At 40.3% G+C, this 19,829-nt stretch overlaps 1 protein-coding gene across 2 annotated transcripts in view; it reads right to left on the reverse strand.

Annotated features, from left to right (window-relative positions):
• The window catches only part of LOC125333140 (connector enhancer of kinase suppressor of ras 2-like), a 174,623-nt gene that overhangs the window by 106,165 nt on the left and 48,629 nt on the right, over positions 1-19,829 (reverse strand). For both annotated transcript variants that reach the window (XM_048318821.1, XM_048318820.1), the window contains exon 3: positions 5,292-5,455. In XM_048318821.1, the coding sequence (XP_048174778.1) occupies positions 5,292-5,455 (164 nt within the window). The remainder of the gene's footprint in view (positions 1-5,291; positions 5,456-19,829) is intronic.

Genomic DNA, 19,829 nt, shown 5'->3' on the forward strand with positions numbered 1-19,829 from the left:
AAAAAAAAAACCAGACAATCCTTAAAATCAATTCTTTTTCCAAATTGCATGATTTGAAAGGCTAAGAAAGAATGAAGCTGCTAATTAGACTAAGCAGAAGATGATACACATGTTCTAATATGTGCAATAATTAACCAGCTCAATTCAATAGTATTAATTCAATGTTTGGGCACAGCATAATAAATAGCACTGGACTGCCAAAAGCTGAACTTCTTTTCCAATTGAAATTAATAAAGCTCTCTGGATGCATACATGTTTGTGGAGACAAAAATAACGTATGTGCCAGGTTCCTCATTACACTGAGGAGATGGAATATCTCTGCATCTCTCACCAATAGGGATGGCATTCCATTCCAAAGAAATAGGATTTTTTTCCATCTACTCAAGCATCAATAGATATATATAAAATGAAGATTTTAGTCTAGAATAATTACCTTTGAATAACCCCTGAACTATGGGTGGAAAATAAGTATTTGACACATTGAATGACTTGCTAAAAATGAAACTCGATTACAAATCAGGTAAAGTAGGAAAAAATACTTCCTACTATACTCACAGAATTGACAAATCAAAAAGTGCATTAGCAAACTGAAGAATGGAAAGGATCTCGAGAGAGATCATTATAGGTGTGGCCATTAAATAGTATTAATTTAGGAAAAACTTGACTAATTTTAATTTAGAAGAAACAACATTATCAATCATACAGAGGGAGCTATGAAAGACTTCACCTTCACCATGGTATCAAAATCACCTTCACCTTCACCATTTTATCAAAATAAATCACTGCAAACTGCTTTCCACCTGACCAACAAATTCCTATTGCTGTTGTAATTTTGTTAGGGAGGTGCCTAATAAAGAAATATGTTAGAAAAATTATAGGGAAAAAAACCTAATTTGTTTGGTAGCTGTGTCCCATACATTATTTAAAAAAAAAAAAAAAAAGGGTAAATATAAAACCAAATTAAATTCCTGCAGTTGTTACAAACATGTTGACCACGGGTGACTTTATTGTGCCTTCTGGTGGAAAACCCACCCTGCCTGGATTGTAGCTTTGTAGAAACTGCAGACAAAGTTTCTAATCTTTATTTCTCCTTGAAATTTTTCCACAGCACAAGGCTTTATTTCACAAGTTGAATGCCTGTGAATTAACAGTACTTTTAATTACTTGAGATACAATCTCTATTGGAGCATTCTTTTCATTTCCCATTCATTTTTCTTCCTTTCATTATCAGTCTTTCTTCCCACAAGATTGTTTATATTTTAATTCATGCAGACTTTAACAATATACTGACTCCAATACTGGCCTAATTAAATTAAATTTACTTGCAGATTTGAACAGTGACCCACGTTGACCTCAAAAATTTTCCTTTTTCTTGTTTCCAGTATATTTTACCCTCTATCAAAAAGTTATTTTTCCCAGACCTTGCTACTGCATCAGATTCAGCCTCTGTGCAACAAGTCCTCCAATAGATATCAAAATTAATATTTCAACTTTAATAAAGTTACAGTCCAAATCCAAGTGTCCCATGATTTTTAGTCCCTAAATGTTATTTAGGTCACTTCAAATAAATAATTGCAGCGCAGTTTCTGACCAACCTAGCAAGAAAGGACTTTGATGTTCCAGGTTGGGTTTTTTCCCCACAGCCATCATTCCCAATTTTCTTCATAATTAAAGCACAACTCAAAAATGTCTTTCCAGAATGGTCAAAGAACTGAAGCTGAAAGTAAAGCTCACCTGTGACTTTGCATTTCACAGCACATGAATTCATCCCTCAGCAACCCCAAGACACTGCTTGTACTTTCCTTCCTGCACAGAAAGTTCCTCTCACCTTTTGCACTCTGAATTTACCCTTTCATAAATGAGGTTATTTTAGCATTTGAAATTATTTAACTTACAGGTAAAATACATCCACTTCTGTATCACCACATTGCATGGGTGTATTGAATCCTCTTATTATTCCCTATTCATATTTTTTATATTTCTTTCTTTCCTACTGCAAGTCATCTTCTTCCAGCGTGCAATCTTTCCTAGCCAGGATTCTCATTTGCATTGCCTAGCTGAAGAGAGCTCTGAATTCAGCTTGCTTTCAGAAGAAAAGGGGATATAAAAACCTTGTCAAGGGCTGATGCTTGATAGCAAACTGTCCCTGCCTTTAATAACTTGCATTTGGAATCTGGCTAATAGGTGGTTTGGGAATGGGAATAAAAAACTCAGGAGTTTCCTCCTTTGTTTTCAGTTTCTTCTTGCCCTTAGAACCTTCTTTATAGGTCAGCATTTGGTTCTGGGGGGGCTGTCCAGTGTTGGCACCCCTGGAACAGCAGCCAAGGCACCACTCTTGGTGTTACCCCACCAGAACCCCACTCACCATCCCACAAAAGCCAGATCCTTGGGAAAGGCATATTCCAGCGTGTCCCAAGGGCTGGAGCTCAGGCAGTCAAATTTCCCCGGGTTTCCTGGAGCAGCAGAGCTGTTCTGCAGGTAAACCCCTGCCCAAGGTGACTTCCTGATCACCTCTGAGCCTGAGTTTCCTGGGGGATTTCTACAGGCACTGGAGCTGCTCCTGCTCTCAGCGTTACACAACCCACCCCTCTGGGATGGAGTGCAGAGCCTGCTAATGCTGCCTGGGAGAAATAGGTCATGGAACTTGGGCACTGCCAATTGCCAACCAGAAATCAATCCAGAAATCCATGCATGGAAAAAAATCAATGCTCATTGACATGGCCAGGGAGGGCTGACAGGCAGAGCAAAAGCAGGGCTGTGGATGTGGATATGGACAGGAGCAGAGATATCCCAGATCCAGATCCATCCTGGGTGCTCGGGCCTGGGAACACACACCAGGATGAACAGAGGGAGGGACAGAGGGGGAGAGCAAACTGCTGCTGGTACCTCCCCTCCACGGGTGGGATTTTAAGACCAGACTGTTGGAATTGGTTCTTCCGGTCTCCTTTTTCCATAAAAAAAGTTGAAAATATTTATATTTATGAATCTACAAACATAGCTTGTGCTCTGCACCCTGTCCACAGTTCCCAGCACACACAGAGTCCATTCAAATATTTTACCTGCCTATAAACTGTATTATATTTGCTTACAATGCAATTCAGGGAATCAGGGACAAAATTATGTGTTCCTTAAGACATTCTAATTTCAACAATTCCCTATATGTTAACTCCTAGTTGGTGGCGTTAAAAAAAATACAGATACTCTGTAGCCCCTTCAAAAATTACATTTAAAACAAGATGCTTCCTCAGTTTTTTTTAGACTAGCTGGTCTAAACATCCATATCAGTGAGCAATTCCCAGTCACAATTTTTGCTGGTCACTTGGCCAGCAGTCAGATGTCAGTGCAATAATCTATTAAATTTTCAAGAGTTAGCACGGAACAAGAATACAATTGTGATATTTTAGAAATGTATTTCAGCTAATAAAGGCAGCATCAGATCTCCCCTCATTCAATTATTGCCATTATTTAAAATAATTAAAGTGAGGTTCTTAATAAAACTTTTTGATTACATGGATCCAAATCCTAATAAATTAGTAGAGATTTAAAATAGATATTATACTCAATCTGGTAAAACTTTTATGTGGTCCTGAAAGAATTGAAGAAGATGATGTACACAGAGCCAAGGAGAAATGTCAGAAGCAGGAGAACACCCCCAAGAACAGAGCTGCAGGCAGCAGACTCGCCCAGCAGAAAGCACATGGAATAGGCAGGGAGAGAAACATTTAGAAGCAGAAAAAAAAAAGAAAAAGGCCTTTTAGAGCCAGAGTGAGAAAGGAAGGGTAAGGGCTGAAAGGCAGGAGGCAAAATAAATGATACCAGGAGCTGGAAAATCCCCATCCTGCTTCAAAAGACAAAGTAAGGTCGTGAGACAGCACAGCGAGAGCTGCACTATTGACCAGCAGCAAGAGGTACATTTTCTGTGCTTAGAAAAGAAAAAAATCACAATAAAGGAGTCAGCAGGGTCCTCCTCAGGGACACACTTCATTAAAGGGAGATGTTTTTCCAGAGGAAGCTTCTCGGGGCTGCTGTCCCCGAGGAGTGTCTGGGCACGGCGTGCTCTGCTCGCTGGGTGACACAACGTGACACTGGAGGCTCTGCGGGCTCCTTTTGTGTGGAACACGAAGTTTGCAAGGAAAAACTCTGGAGTTTGGGTTCAGAGGTTTCCAAAAGGCACTGGTTGTTGGGTTCTGCAGCACACACCTGTCCCTAGAGCATTTCCCTGCTCTGACAAAGAAGTTATTTCATTTGGAGAGGCTTGAGATCTGCCCCTCCTGGCAGATCTCAAGCCCCTCCAAATGAAAGCCACACTGAGTGCGTTTTGACATTCGAGGTAGAGGCAAGAAGAAGACGAATAATCAAGAAGATGAAAGATCAAGTGCATTATACCTCACTTGTTTTCTATCTTACTTCTGAGCGCCAGTTTCCCTCTCGGAAACAATTTATCTTCATCAAAATCCCACAGGATAACCCAGTTATGCAAAAGCAGAACTCCTGATCAAGGAGTAAAATACTGTGACTGTCATGCGTAATTTTACTACTTCACTTTTTACTATTTTCAATATTCTTTCACCTGTTCACCTACACAACCAAAAGTAAGTTAATTTTTCTTTAGCATTAACTTAATACATCTCATTTTATTAGCTGGTAGGAATAAAATAGCAGAGGAAAAAAGAACTTTTTGATATCAAATATGTTGTTAATAGGTTAACTTAATTAATAACCTAATAATTAATAATAGGAAAAAACTGTTCTTCCAAATGGTTGCTAAAAAACCCCAAACCCTACTTTTAGTCGACACACGTGTCTGCAGTTTAGATAAAGTCAATTTTACCACTCCAGTCTCATCTCAAAGCTCATTTTAAACAATCTTCCAGTCTAATTAGCTTTACCTTCTGGCTGTGTAGTACCATCCTTTTGAATGCTGGCATGGTTAAACCGCTCAGGTCTACTTGGTTCAGTGCAGTGTGGCAAATGTCAGTGAAATACGAGGGCATATGGCACATAATTACAGAACCATATGGATGCCAGGAATGATAGTCAACAGCATTTGAATGCAGGACCAAGAAAGTCAGAGGAAAAGCAATCAAAGACCATCATACATAATCATTAAATGGATAAATATAGTTTCTGTGCAGCTGAGAGAAGCCAGGACATGTCTGGCCTTTATTGAAGCAAAGCCACAGTGGCTGTTTGAGTGTGTGGCTGCAGAGGAAACTCTACATTATTTTTAGGTTGGTTTGTAAATTTATAAATGCAGCTGATCAAGATGAGTGATGCAAGGAATCACTTACCAATGCACAGAGCAGATCAACTGCTTCCAGGATCAGCTCCTGGTGGCCGATGCGAGTCACTCCCAGCTCCTCCAGCTCCTGGTGAGTGATGTGCAGCAGCTGCTCCCCATTGATCTTCTCTCTCTCAAAGTTTTTGATGTATTGTTGAAGGCAATCATCAAGGCCTGGTTAGAAAAGCCAACAACACAGATTCAGAGAGCGGAGAGAAAACCAATCAAACACTTGTGTAGTTCACAAATACAGAAATTTCTTGGAAATGCAAGTGTACTTCCTTGCTTGGAGCTATTATGGAAAACGTGCAGTGAAAATTATAATTTAATTTACATAATACAGCACATGCTGCTGAAGAGAAAAGTTGATATTACTGATGTTATTTTCAACGTTCTTAAATGTTTCAGTCGTAATTCTAAACCTTCATGGAGACGAGGGAAGGACAAAGCAGCACAGAGAGTGACATTATAGAAAACCTTTTTCTCGTGATGTCACAAAGACCTAAATATAAGTTTATCTTATGATTAGGAACAAATTCTTCCTGTAACTCTTCCAGGACTCTTCAAGGTCATAGAGTTTGGCTGTCCCTGATCAGGAAGAGTTTTCAGGCTCAGTAACCACCCACATTCACTCTGCAACACCCACGGCCAATTCTCACCCCAGATTACCCAGTTTTCTGAATCCATACAACACAAAAATGCTTTTGTTATAACACCTCCAACTAAGAATACAATTTTACCCACGCACAAAGAATTGTTCCATGTTACCCTGAAACTTGATAGGGTGAGAATAACAGATTACTTTGTTTCTCAGACCAGAGAAGAAACTGATTAATGATATTGAAAGACTTTTCCTTCCTCCAAATCTGTTTCTGAACCACACATGCCTTGAATTTCCAGCCAGAACAATGAGTTGAACACAAGAATCTACTACTGAAAGCTACATGAGGTCCCTCAGAGTTCCCTCAAAGCCTGCCAGATTCAACAGAAACCTGACATGCACATGATTTTCTAGAGATCTACAAAATTCACCTTCAGTAACTTCATCTACCAAGTAAAGTAAAACACTGATTCTCAGCTTTTTGTCCTGCAGTGATGCAAGTAAATCCAAGATTCATAAAACTACAGAGATCCAGAAGCCACAGAAATAATGAATTTGGGCATTTAAGAACTTTGAAATATAATTTCTGTACACAGCTCTTATCAAATACACATCAAGTTTCCAGAGCCTCTGAGAAAAAGAGTTCTGACACCTTGTATTGGGTGTGCTGGGTGTCACCACTTTACATCCCAATTAACAGAGTTCAGCTAGGACAAAAGGACTGGGATGACACAAGAATGGAATGAAATAAATCAACATTTGCCCTCAGTGTGTAAATACAAGGGGACAGGTTGCTGTTTCATTTAATTAACTCCTCTTTCAACACAATCCAATTATTTACTCTGTAAACTGATAGTCCTAAGTTATGCTACAGATAAAGCTCATTTACCAAGTGCCCAGCTTTATATTCACTTATACCTATGGCCCATACAAAGCTAGTATAGTGATAAAAATGTCATGTTTTATGATGTAATTCAAAAGTATGAGGTAGTTTGGGGGATTTTTAAAGCTCAAATCAGCAGTCTATAACTAATACTTAAAGCTTTTCTCTATTCTAGAGTGGTCTGCAAATAGGAAACTATCTCTCTGCATCTGTTCATTATTTTTAATGATCCTGTGAATGATTTTACATAAGTATAGTTCAGTTCAATTGGCTGAGAACTGGTCACTGCAAATTCTCTATTTATTAGTTAACAGTTTTAACCCTGAGCTGTTGCACATTTCTGTTCCTGCTTGCTCAAGAACAATTCTTAAAACTATTTTAGAGCAAAAATTGCAAACCCCACACATCCCAGATTTGCTTTTAGTGGACATTGCCCCAAAACTCAGAAAAAAGTCCCAAAAACTGCCACTAGATATTAAATCATTTTCAAGAAAATTAATTTAAAAATTCAGAATCAGTGGCCGCAACAAGCATTTATAGTATTAAGAGAGATTTAGGAAAACCCAACTGAACCTGCCACACTGTGAGAAGTGTGCAGTCAGATGTATTAAACCTGCTTTTGTGCCAGGGAGAATGTATGACAGCAGAGCAAAATATCAAATTTCTATTATTTGTGCTGCTCTGTAATAGCTCCCCAGGGCACCTTTAGAAGGCGTTTACTTACTGGTGCAAGCAGTGTGGCAGTTGACAAGAGAATATAGAAATATATCATTAAAGGGCCAGGCTGTCTCACAGAATGACAGCACTTAATAAATACACACCAAAAAAAGAGAGATTGGCCCATTGCTCTCTGCTTTTCTGTCTCTCCGGGGGCCAGGTACTCAAATGTGAGACCTTCCAAAGCAGGAACTCAGCATCAGGAGCCTCTTCTTTTTTGTAAGGGCTCCAATTGCTTTCAGCACGAGAACATCCAAGATGAAATTAGAAAGGGTGCAGAACGAGCTCACGTTGGCTCACCCAAACCAAATGAAATATTTATTTCCTCAAGCCACTCAGGCCTCATTAGTGCTCTTGATGCATTTTCCCCCAGTATCATTTCTGTTTACAGGTAAGTGTTAAAGTACTTCAGATTTATAACCACAAAGAAGGAAGGGCCCTTAGCTCTGCTTAGACATAGGTAAATAAAATTAACCCACTATTCCCAAGATACGCAGTATCAGTGTCAGGCAAGAAACACAGAAATTTGCAGATCTCTTGCTGCACATTCTTACTTTATTTGTGCACATTTTGTAACTAACCAACACCTCCTTCAGAGCGAAATAAAATGATTCAGGAGAAAGTGTTCAAACATCTATGCTTTACTTTAAAGCCAAGGCTTAACACCCATGATGAGAAAATTATGGCTGGGAGTTGAAGAATTTTTATTTCTCCAACCCAGCTGGGCTCAAGGAGTTAACTCACTTTAACAAAAAATCAATGAAGGTTGAAGACATTTACTAATCTTTCAGTGTTATTTGAGAGGACAATCGAAGAAAAAAGGAGTTATCCATCAGCCCAAGTGCTGACTGAGTCAGCTGGGAAGCAGCTCTGGCTGAACATTGCATTAGGAGCCGTATAAACCCTTGTGCAGAGGGAAATCAGGGGAAACATCCCATAAACCACATCCACCTGAAAACTCTGACATTTTCCTGGTGTATGGTTGGACTCCATGGTCTCAGAGGTCTTTTCCAACTTAAATATTCTTTGGTTCCATATTATCTCTTTCCATTTTTAAGTTAAAAAAAAAAATCATATTGAATCCACATGAACTAGGAAAGCTTTATCTCCATATTCAAAGAGAAGAGGGAAAGGAGGCAGTTCTGATATGTTGACTGCAAACTGTGATTTTGCAAATAGAACATCTGAAGTCAAAGTCAAGGAAACGTGAAAAAAAGGAGGTAGAAAATAGAAAAATTGTTAGGGAGAGAGGGCAGGAAAAGAAGAGCCAGTCAGCTTGAAAATGTTTATTTTTAGAAACATATAATTAAGAAAATAAGAGTAATTGATACAGAAAGACAAAGCAAAAATCTGAACAATATGTCTAAATCAGATTTAGGTTTTAACTCAGAGCAAACATTACAAAGGAGATGCCAAATATTGTGGGCAATAAGGTTCACTGAGAATAAAATGAATCTTCCCATCAGTGTCAACAAATGGCAGGTTTGGATTCCATTAAAAAGAACAGACATTGTTGCCATGTTATGCAAACATCTGTCCCTTCCTCTCTGCCATTAGACAGAGATATTGAAAATATTACCATTATTGCGAAAATAACTGTCAAATAAATGGACAGCCCAAGCTGTTGCCCTTTATGCAGGAATGATGCAGACAGGGCAGCCCTCACAGGAGGGCTGCAGGGGCAATAACTCTGTTAAGTAGGATCCACCCCAGAAGGAATTCCTAAATTTAAAAGTCTGTAATTTCCAATTTTTCACAAATCTCTCCATAACTCACGTGTACTTATTAACTTCTCCTTTTTCACATATTTTAAAGGATTTTTGCTACTTATTGAAAACGACACTGGTTTTGTAACCTCTCCTAAAAAATTCCTGCCCAAATGATGGGCTTGTTGGTGATCCACGATAATTGCCAGGGGAGAATCCATGGCAGCTGGCCGGAGCTGCAAACCCTGGCTGTGAGAAGGAGGGGTCACTGGCAGAGCAGGGCAGGTCCCTGCCAGCTCTGCCTGGCACAGGCACAGCGGCTCCCACAGGGGGTCTGCTGACAGATGAGGGGAGGCAAAACCAGCCCCTCCTTTAGGAAAATGCAGCGTTGCTTTTAGGGTGAAAAAGAAGGAAACCAGCTCGGTGGGAATGCACTGAGCACTCCTGGCTTTGGCGCTGCTGCAAGAGGGGTGAGAGCCCTCTGGTAAAGTCTCTCTGGTTGGGGGTCTGACAAAGTATTCAACGTTTTTCCGAATTAAAACCATATTTAGAAACTAAAAGCACACAGCACAATACTAAACTCCCTGTTGCACAAAGGCCTACACACAGTAAAGAATCTGAGGTAGAAGTGTCAGTGGGACCTGGATCCCAAGGGCAAAACCTGAAAGTCAAGGGGATGATCTGTTTGTTCAGAAGAATTACACTTTGGCCTGCCAAGACAAATTAATTACCTATTAATGTGCCTCATTTGACTAATAAAAGGTGAACAACAACCCTATCTCTGATGCTGCAGAACGGTGACTTGTGAAAAATCAACATATCAAAGTGAAACAGGGACGAATATCAACTTTCAAATGTTGTTTTCTGCTGTTTCTGGACTCGCAAGTCCAGAAAATCAGCTCTTCACTCATAGGAAATATAAAATCTCTCACTACTGTGCTGGAAATTCTCTGATTAATTGGGGAAGGCAGCATGAACTTCTGCTCCTGTCACAACCTTCAGTTTATATATGCAAATCTGCTTAAATATATCCAGCATTTAACAGCATCCACAGGCTCAGTCCAAGTGTAATTTTTACAGAAAGCAAAAAAAAAAGTTGGGTTTGGGGGTTTTTTTGAAAAAACAAGGGATATTTTCCATATAAAGCAATATTTAGCAGCTAGCTAGAAAGATCTGGAAGGAATTGACTGGTTGGCTGACAGAGACTGAGGGAGAGAATTCATGTCTTTTCCTAAATGCAATTTTATCAAATACATGCAACAATTCAGTTCTTGATCAAAACCCCTTTGATTTATCATCCTGGGCTCAGGCACAGTGGAGCCTTTCCAATTCTTATGTAACTTGTAACAAGGAAAATCATCAGGTGGGTATTTTTGCCAGGGACGTTAAAAAGCTTTTTAAGAATTATTCAGTCCAAATAAAGAAGAGGCATAATCCTCGGGGCCATGTTCACACTAAGCTCACTCCCAAATACCAGATATTTGTTCTTAAGCTCTTCAGGAGGAAAAATCAAAACTATTTAGGGCGTCAAGAGAAAGGGATCTTCATACCACCACAATCCAGAAAGAGACAGAGGGAACATGCCTGAAAACACTCTAAAACACCAAGCTTGGAATATTTCAGACCTGAACTTTCCTAAACTTCAGAGTCTATTTAAAAACTAAAGATTGCAACATTTTGCATCTTTAAGCCTACGTGTCACACACCTGACCTACAAAAATAGAGTAGCTAGATTACCAGAATTTCACAAAAAACTACATTTAAATGGCAAGATACAGCAGAAATTCACAAACACAAAAAAGGAAAACATTCCAATTATTCTGAAAAAAAAGAATCCCTCAAATCTGGCTATATCTGACCTTTGAATGCTTGACTGTGCAAGTAGAATGTGTTTAAATGTTGCTTCCCGGCTGAATTTCCTCTGCGTCACTCTGATATTCACAGGGATACAGATGGATGTTTTAGATGCAAATACAGGCAGACTTGTGCTGCTTGAATTTACAGATCCTCATCTGCATGAACAGGAACTGGGGCGGGATGAGCACTCTGAATTAATGTTTCCCAGGCACCAACTGACACCAAAAATGTTGGCTTCCATTCCAGGCTGCAGAGTGGGTGGAACTACACTGGGCATAAACTCTTCCACTGGTGTCAGGCCACTGCTCAGGGCTGCACAGTCCATGAGGTGCTTCCCTTGCTCCATCCTTCTCCCCTGAGAGCGCCAGGATCCACAGGAGCACCGGGATCTGCCCCGTCCAAGCCCTCTGCAGACACTCTCAGCTCCAGGATCCAGCTGGGCTCTCGACAGCTGGAGCACTTCTGCATTTCTAGCTCTTCATTCCAAGGGCTCCCTGTTCCTCATCCTCCCCATCCTCATCCTGCAGCTGTCCCTGGCTCAACAGTGCCAGCCACAAGAACTCTCTTGCCCACTTAGCACAAAATTCTGGGGATTTTTCCGCTAAAAAACCCCCTGTATATCTTCACCTCTCTTCATTCCTTGCCAGCTTCCATTTCCCCACATCCCATTTTTCCCCTTCCATGCTGCCTCTGTCCTTTTATTTTCTATGTGTGAAAAGTAAGAGCTTGTCAGCTCTGTCTCCTCTGTAACCAGCAGGGAAGCAGCTTTGGGAGAGCACGAGCTGGAAACTTCCAACCTCGCTCCTCTTCCCTCCCCAGAACAGGTCAGAGCTCCACTCACCGTTCCCACTCATGAAGGGACAAACTCCTCAGGGAATATAAAAATCCACAGCAAGTTCCTAAGCACCCTTTTTTTGCTCCCCTCTGAAGCGTCCTCCTCCAAATCAGGACAAACATCACTGTCCCCCCCTCACCACAGTGCACATCCGAGACACAGACCAGCCTCCCAAATTCTGTCCCGTCAGCAAAACCAGTGGCAATGCGACTTCATCACTGTGACTTTATTATTTTATTGGTAGCATGGCTAAAGCAAGGGGCTTTCCCATAATCTCACTGTCTATAAGTCCAAGATCTTTCCAGCAGCAATTTTCCAAGATGACTGTATGATCAAGACAAAAGCTGTGCTCAAATTATTAATATTTTAAGAGTTCACAGCAGCTGAGAAGGTTCAGTAAGGGGATGTGTCAAGCAATATTAATAGCAAATGAACAAACTGCTGAACTAATAAAATTTGATTTAATGATATGCCGTCACCCTTAAATTGACATTCATATATATGAAGTAAATGACTTAATATAGTTCTGCCTTCATTACCTATGAGTGAATAATAGGAAGTGAAGCCATTGTAACTTTGTCCTCAACATTTGACAGCTGTCGCTGAGCTGTGGGATTACCATGGAAGTAATAAACAGCATTTCCAGGAAGCTTGCTGGAACTAGACCTGACCATAAAGAGCTTTCTGGAAGAGAGCTGTCACACAGAGAGTGGATCACATTTTCAGGCCCAAGTGCATGCTCCTTGCTGCCACATTTCCCAACAATTTAACCTCGAGATATGCCACTGATGCTGTTACTGACAAACTTCCCATAAAAGTGACAAAACCCAAAAGCGTCTTCATTAGCTCTGTGTGCTAATGAAAATTTACTTCTTTCATCAGCCTCATTAATTTTCTCCTTGATGAAGATATAACAACAGCCCCCACTCATTCCTGAGGCAGCATGGCTGAGGGATGACCTGGAAGTGCCCACAAGCCTCTAAAGCCTCCCTGTTCAGACCTCCCATGTAATTGATGAAATGATTCCACATTCCAGAGTGACTGCGCTGAGGACACTGGGACCCTGAATTTGTTACACTTATTTTAAAGGAGAAATGCTTTGGCCCAGTGCGAGGCAAGTCCTTCTATTTCCTGCACTGGACTATGTAAATATTGCTTTATTTTTTTGAGACAGAGTTTGGTGGGAGCCTGCCCTGACAGAAGTGCTGGTTCCAGCACACACACCCTGGAATACATATCAAAAGTTTAAAAAAATTTTACAACCAACTAAAAGGACAATACACAATATTTTTGGCCCTGTGAATCTCTCTAGAGGAATCTTCATGATTTATTCTCAAACCAAAAAGCAGAACCAGCACAATTAAATTCCTAAATCTCTGTGTGCAATCACAAAAGAGCAAAGATCTCTGTCAGAACAATTCTTGTGATAACAAATGTCTCTGGGATCAGTAAAAACACTGAGAAGAAATAACATCCACCTTTTATACATGAGGGATTGTGCTGCTTAGAAGTGGAGAATTGATGTGGTCAGGGTTGACTTTCCTCCTTTTTCCAGTTAAGTGCCAAAGGTTGTGTTCTCCTTTGCCTGGGTTGGAGGGTAGGGGCAGAGGAGACTTTTCCAGTTCTCTGCTTCCAAGACTTCCATTAACTTGCTGCTAAAGATGACAGGGAAAAAACCTCTCACTGTAACAAAACCAAAGAAAACCCCCCAAAAAACACCAGGAAAAAGGAACGATTCTTAGGTAGAAAGAAAGCACTAGGGAATCAGTATTTCCTTCACTAGCGCCTGAGCACATTGAGGTGAGTTTATTTCAGACCTCTGCAGTTTCCATTTTAGAAAAGTTAACAAGTCTAATAAGGAAGGAGCAGCATTAACCATGTCTCATCTACAAGGACTGATCTTAAAAGTGCATGAACAAATAAATATAACTGAGAGCTCCTTTCTCCAGCTTCTGCAGATTTATCCACCTTGTACTCTGCACAGGAAAATCTTAATCACAGTTTGACCTTCAAAAAACTACTTTGGTATCACACAGAATCAAACAAAACCCTCACGCCAAGGAAGTTCCTGTACAAGTACTACAGGGATATGCCCCATTTGTCCCTGTCTTAAAAGTGAAGGAAAAAAATTACTGAAGAGTGAGATAACAAGCCTGTCTGAGCTAATCAATAGAGAGGAAGTAACTTGTCAGACAAAATTCATGTAACAGCAAGACAGACATTTAAAGTTCTGTGAAATGAGTCCTGCCCTAAAAGTATCTCTGATCACTTTGCAACAGGGCTGCACGTTAAATTCAGTTCATCATCATATCAAACCCCATCCAGGCACAGTGTCACAGGTGCCTCAGAACAGTGACTTCCCAGCCAGAATATGTCCAAAGGAACTGAAATTTTCTGAGCCACGTCTAAAGCTGCAGAATGTTCTCAATCAACCAAGCTCGTGTGGGACAGGCAGAATCCCTGGATCACGTCCTCCCCCCACAAGTGCTAACGCTTGCAAAGCCGAGGGGGATAAAGAGCTGACAGAGGAGAATCAAACAAAAAGTGCTACAGATGTTTCAGTGCCAAAATACATTAATTCTTGTTTCGACTTCACTGACGTATTTTACTAAAAATCCCAGATATCAAAAGAACAGCCAAATCCAGTGTAGGCGTTTGGAGTGAAAAGCCCAAACAAATCAGATTTCTGCTCAACCCAATTTCTTCAGCAGCTTCGAGTCCATGACCTAATTCATGAGTCAGAGTTTAGACACCTGCAAGATGCAAATTCCCAAAGCAGAAGGTGGCCTTGGCAATTCCTCACACAGTTCTTCACAGAGACGCCAAAAATCAGACTGCTGCAAGAAATAAAGGAAAGGGGGAGCATTTGATCTTTTCTCAGGGATATTCAGAAGCTCTGGTGATGGCTTCTCTTGGCAGCTACTCAGCAAAGGCTGTGGATCAGTCGATCTGGGGTTTCACCCACATCTCTCCCGTTCCTTTTTTTCCAAGGAAACCTGAGGATGCCATGCACAGCACCATAGCGCGTTTATGTGGTCCTGTTGACTCCATAAATCTGGATGATCTTAGATGAGGCTCTTTCCTTAAGCAGTTTGGGGGAATTAGCTCCAGCAATCAGTGGGGAGCTCAGTTAAAAGTCAGGTCGTTAGCAGGAATTGTCAATTAAGGCAATTTCCAAACTAGGAATCCATATTTTTATCAATACAAATTATATGAAACTAGCAATGGGAAGAAACCATAATAGAAAGACACATCAGTCTGTAAATCCTTCTGAAGAAACTTTTCCCTTTCCTTACATTTCCCCGTTTTTATTCCATGTTTCTGTTCCATGATGATACTGACAAATTTATTACGGTTGTTATTGAACAAAATGAGAGCTAGAAATTTTTATTCACTACCACTTTTCATGCAGTGCCAGATTAAGATAGATTAAGTCTCTGGCTTCAACTATCTGATGAAAAATATTACTACATCTTAAATCACTATTATTTTGTGTTTTAATTCTGAATTCTAAATGTTTTGCTATTTGATCTGAACTTAGTTTATCCGAGATTAAATAGTTCTGTGAAGTAACATGAAACAAGGAAGAATCTTATCACATCTAAAGAACTATATAGCCTAAAGTCTATGAATAGAATTTGATTACAACTCAATGTATAAGAGAAATCCATCCAGCAAAGCAATAATCCAGTAGAAAAAAAAGTAAAAATCAAGTGATTACAAAATATTCCAAAGCCATAGGATGCCACTCGCTCGTACTTTTGAAATAAGACTTTTTAAAATGCCTAAGACGATTAAATGTTTGACATGGCAGTGTGCAAAAAAGGAACATAGGGCAGGCCTAGTGCTTGAATTTCAATCTCTCTGACAAGGAAGCAGCAGGCTGGAAGAACTGCAGAGCTCCCAACTACCATTCCTAGTTATTTTTATGCTCTGCACAGGAAAACAGTTAAAGCTTTTCTTTCGAGCCATCAGACAAGGAATAAGAGATACCAGTAGTAACATGTCTAACAGTCTAAGTGCTGTCCATAAACTCTCTAAACAGAGCTGCTGGTGAAAACCTAAATGTAATAACTCTAAAAAATACTCTATTGAGCAGGATAAATTAATTCTGTGTCAGCAAAAGTAGCACAGTATGAAATAACGTTTCTGGGGACATTCCCCGTGGCTTCTCTTGCACTTCCCTCACAGCCATTCCCAGTAAAGCCTCAAAAAAGGAAATTCTCCTCTGGTTTATTTTTCATGTAAGCCAGAGAACAGAACATGAAGGACAGGAGAGGTGAGTTGGCTCCTTAATCTCACTGAGCAAGTGGTTTGCTCTAAGAGGATCGAGCCAAGTGTAACACAGAAACAATGAGTTACTGGGAAAAGTGAGTATACAAAGAAAGAACTGTATAAAAGAGCTGTGATGAGAAAAAAGCAGGAAAATTCAGACCGAGATAGCCCAGAAATGTCAGAAGAGTGAAGTAAATGTGACTTTCATATTTATGAAACATTTTTTCTTTAAATCGTTGCGTGATTAGCTTTTTCTAAGTTGCCATTTTCCTGAACTTTTAGAAATATCACACAAAACAAAGACAACCCCATCCTAAGAAATTGAGATATTATTAATTTCTCCATTGAAATGCATTGTGCCACCTATTGCTGCAATTTTTTCTTCCTGGAACACTACTTGGTAAATTAAAATGTAAATCTGGCCGCTTCAATCACTCTCAGCACATACAGCAAAAACCCAGTGCATACAGGATTCAAGAGGTTTTCAATCCAACACTTAAATATTAGGAAAAGAAAAAAAAAAAAAACTTGGAAAAAAAACTTGAAAAGTTCTTCTGTGAGGGTTATAACACCTGTAGTTCATAAAGGAAGTGGTGCCATTTATAACCAAGGGTTCCATCCCACAGCCCCTGACCCAGGGCTCAGGAGAGGAGGGGCTGCACCCGGAGCAGCTCTGGATGAGCTGGGCTCCTCCCGAGGGCTCTCTGCACTGACCCGGGGTGGATCCCACCAAAAGAGCAGCAAAGAGCAGAGGTACCCAGGGTGCTGATCCCACAGACACAGCACAATTCCAGCTGCTCCGCTGCTGAGAGGATTTTGGGAACGCTGCAGCTCACGCTCCCACCTGACCATGGGACCCCTGAGCTCAGAGGTTTGGGCAGGGGAAGGTGGCACTTCCAGCCTGGCTCCCGCCCCGGGCAGGGATGGCTTCATGGCATAAGAGGAGTTCACTCCTGGCTCCAGCTTCTGCTGGAATCGTGTGGTTTTCCAGGTGGCAGCACCGCGGCTCAGGGCAGATCTGGGAGCCAAACATGCCACCCCACACACAACCACAACCCCAACCCCAACCCCAACCCCAGCTCCAGGCATTCCCAGCCTCAGCCAGAAACACAAAACCAGCACAGGGAAAGAATTATGGAAATGGATTCACTCATGTGAAATCATTTCAGGTTGCATTAATCCCATTGCACAGCCTTAATTGGTATCTCTTAAAAATTAAAGGTTAAGTGCATTATTTCCCTGAAGTGAGCACAAGCTATTGATTACCTTCAATCTGAAAATGAATTCAGTTATTTTATATATTTTACATATATTAAGATTCTTCCTTTTAAAAGCTTCAAGGAGTTCTTTTTTAGATAAGACATCTCTACCATCATATCCCTCCCTAGCTCACGGCCTCTGTAATTAAGAATTTAAAGGACTTCAGAGACAAAAGGGTGTCAATTAGATCTTAAACCCAGCAGATGTTTAAGACTGAATTTGCATTTTTCCTTTACTATCCTCTTGTCAATACCAAGTCACATTCTCAAATGTAGTTTAAATAACTTGATAATGTAGATGAATTGACAATACTATTCACAGAGTTTCTTTTCCCTAAAAATATATCAGTGGGACTGCAGAAATTCAAATTATGACCTTTAACAAGCATCTAACCATGTTGTTTGCTCCCTGCAAGCAATTTTCAATTTCTAACTTTAAAGAAAAAAAAAAATCAGGCGCCTGCAAAAATGCTAAAAGTCATTTACAAAACTTGAATGTCCTTGACTTACTTTAGTCTTTTTCAGGGACAGAATGAAAAATTAGTATTTCCTCTAGAGGGCTTCAGGATCTGTATTATTTCCCAAGTCAGAGTTCTATTGCACTGAGTGGCTGCACTAGTGAGGGTCAGAGAGGCTCCTTGCTGTTCTGATTGCTCCTGCTTTGGGGAAAAATCCTCACAATTAGTGAAGTGCACAGGTCAGACCCCGACAGTCCTACCATGATTTGTGTCCTCACTTCCCAGTGCCACTGTGAGAATCCAGAACTGATGGCTATGTGATTATTTTAACTAGAAATGCTGAAGTTAATCAATTTGCACTGTTTTCTTGCAGTTTTGCTCTTTATGAGAACAAGTACTTTCTTTAAAGATTACCTTAGTTTCATACAAAAATGAATTTAGAACTTAACAAAGCTGTCTAAAGCAATGCATATATGAAAACTCAATCATCAAATAAACTACTTTATTATTATTATCTTATTATTTTTTTCAGTCTTTCTCTAAGACTGTATAGTGATAATCCTGCTAACCAAGTTTCTGATGCAGAATTTATATACGAATATAAAATTCAACTGCAGTTCAGGACTTCAAACCTAATCACTTTATTATCTCCTTGTTTCCCTGTCTACCACCGGAAATCCTAGGCTTGATCAGCCAAGATATTCTGCTCTACATTCTGTCATTTTCCTCTGTTTTTGTGCAAAACTTGTACTTTCTGTGTCAACCTCACTCCTGAGCCACTGTCATTCACTACCTCTCAGAAATTCCCACTTTTCAGGTTAAATCCTTGACAGTTACAGGAAATCTTTTTGAGATGCATCTCAAGAACTGCTTGGAAAATGCTCTCAGGCACAGGGTGGGATTTTTGGGGATGGTCCTGTGCAGGGCCAGGAGTTGGACTTGCTGATCCTGGTGGGTCCCTTCCAACTCAGGATATTCTATGATTGTTTAATTTCATGACTGAAACAGCTGCCAGCCTGTTCAACTCTCCAAATCAAGCACGTGTTCTTTTAAAATAGAAGTTTAATTAGATTTATCTCCCGAGCAATGTTTGTCGGATAATTGCAATCAGTGGAAATCATAACTGGAACTAAAGTTCCCACCCAAAGATTTCTCCCTTCCATGGAAAAGACTACTGGTCACAAAGATACCTGAAAAATAGTTTTTTATGAATTCTGGTGAGATCGTGGAGGGTCCTATCCTTGGTACCAGTTGTTATTTAATACAGGAAGCAACTGCAGTGATGATTTGTGAGAATGTGGCCTTGATTCAACCAAGAACTTAAGTGCCTGCCTCACTTCTCTGTAAAATGCTAATCCTCCAATTGATTTCATGGGAATATTCATGATTCAAATCAAACTTAAGTGCTTTGCTGGAGCCCAGCCAGAGCAGTGCAGGGCTGAGCCCATGCTGGCCAAAGCTTTGGAGATGGTCCCATCCAATTTCACAGATCGAAATTCATGTCTCTGGAAGGACATCCCACAGAAAATTTATACCTCACTTAGAGCCTCCTCCATTTTGAAAAATCCCCTGCAGGAATTAATGTCTCCCCTGATATTTCCTGGTACACGAGTGCCAATTTCCTCAGCAAAGATGCTTTTTGGTAGCGTCTTTACATCTTCCAGAACTGACCATTGCACCACTCTCAATGTTTTTACACTCTAGGAACTCAATGTGATGTGACTTAACGCCTGATTGTAAAGAGATTTCATTCCTTGCAATGCTGGTGGGCTGCTGGTTGAAGAGAGAGATAAACACAAAAGAAAATTTCTCATTTCATCTCATAATCTATTCATTGTCTTCTTCTGTCATAACCTCTGGATAGTACTTTGAGAAGTTTGGTACAAAACCCTTTAAAATTGTCCATAAATATTAGTTTACTCACAAAAATACTGCATAACCTTCTGGGGACTCACAG

Source organism: Corvus hawaiiensis, chromosome 14 (genome assembly GCF_020740725.1).
Source record: "Corvus hawaiiensis isolate bCorHaw1 chromosome 14, bCorHaw1.pri.cur, whole genome shotgun sequence".
Classification (NCBI taxonomy): domain Eukaryota; kingdom Metazoa; phylum Chordata; class Aves; order Passeriformes; family Corvidae; genus Corvus; species Corvus hawaiiensis.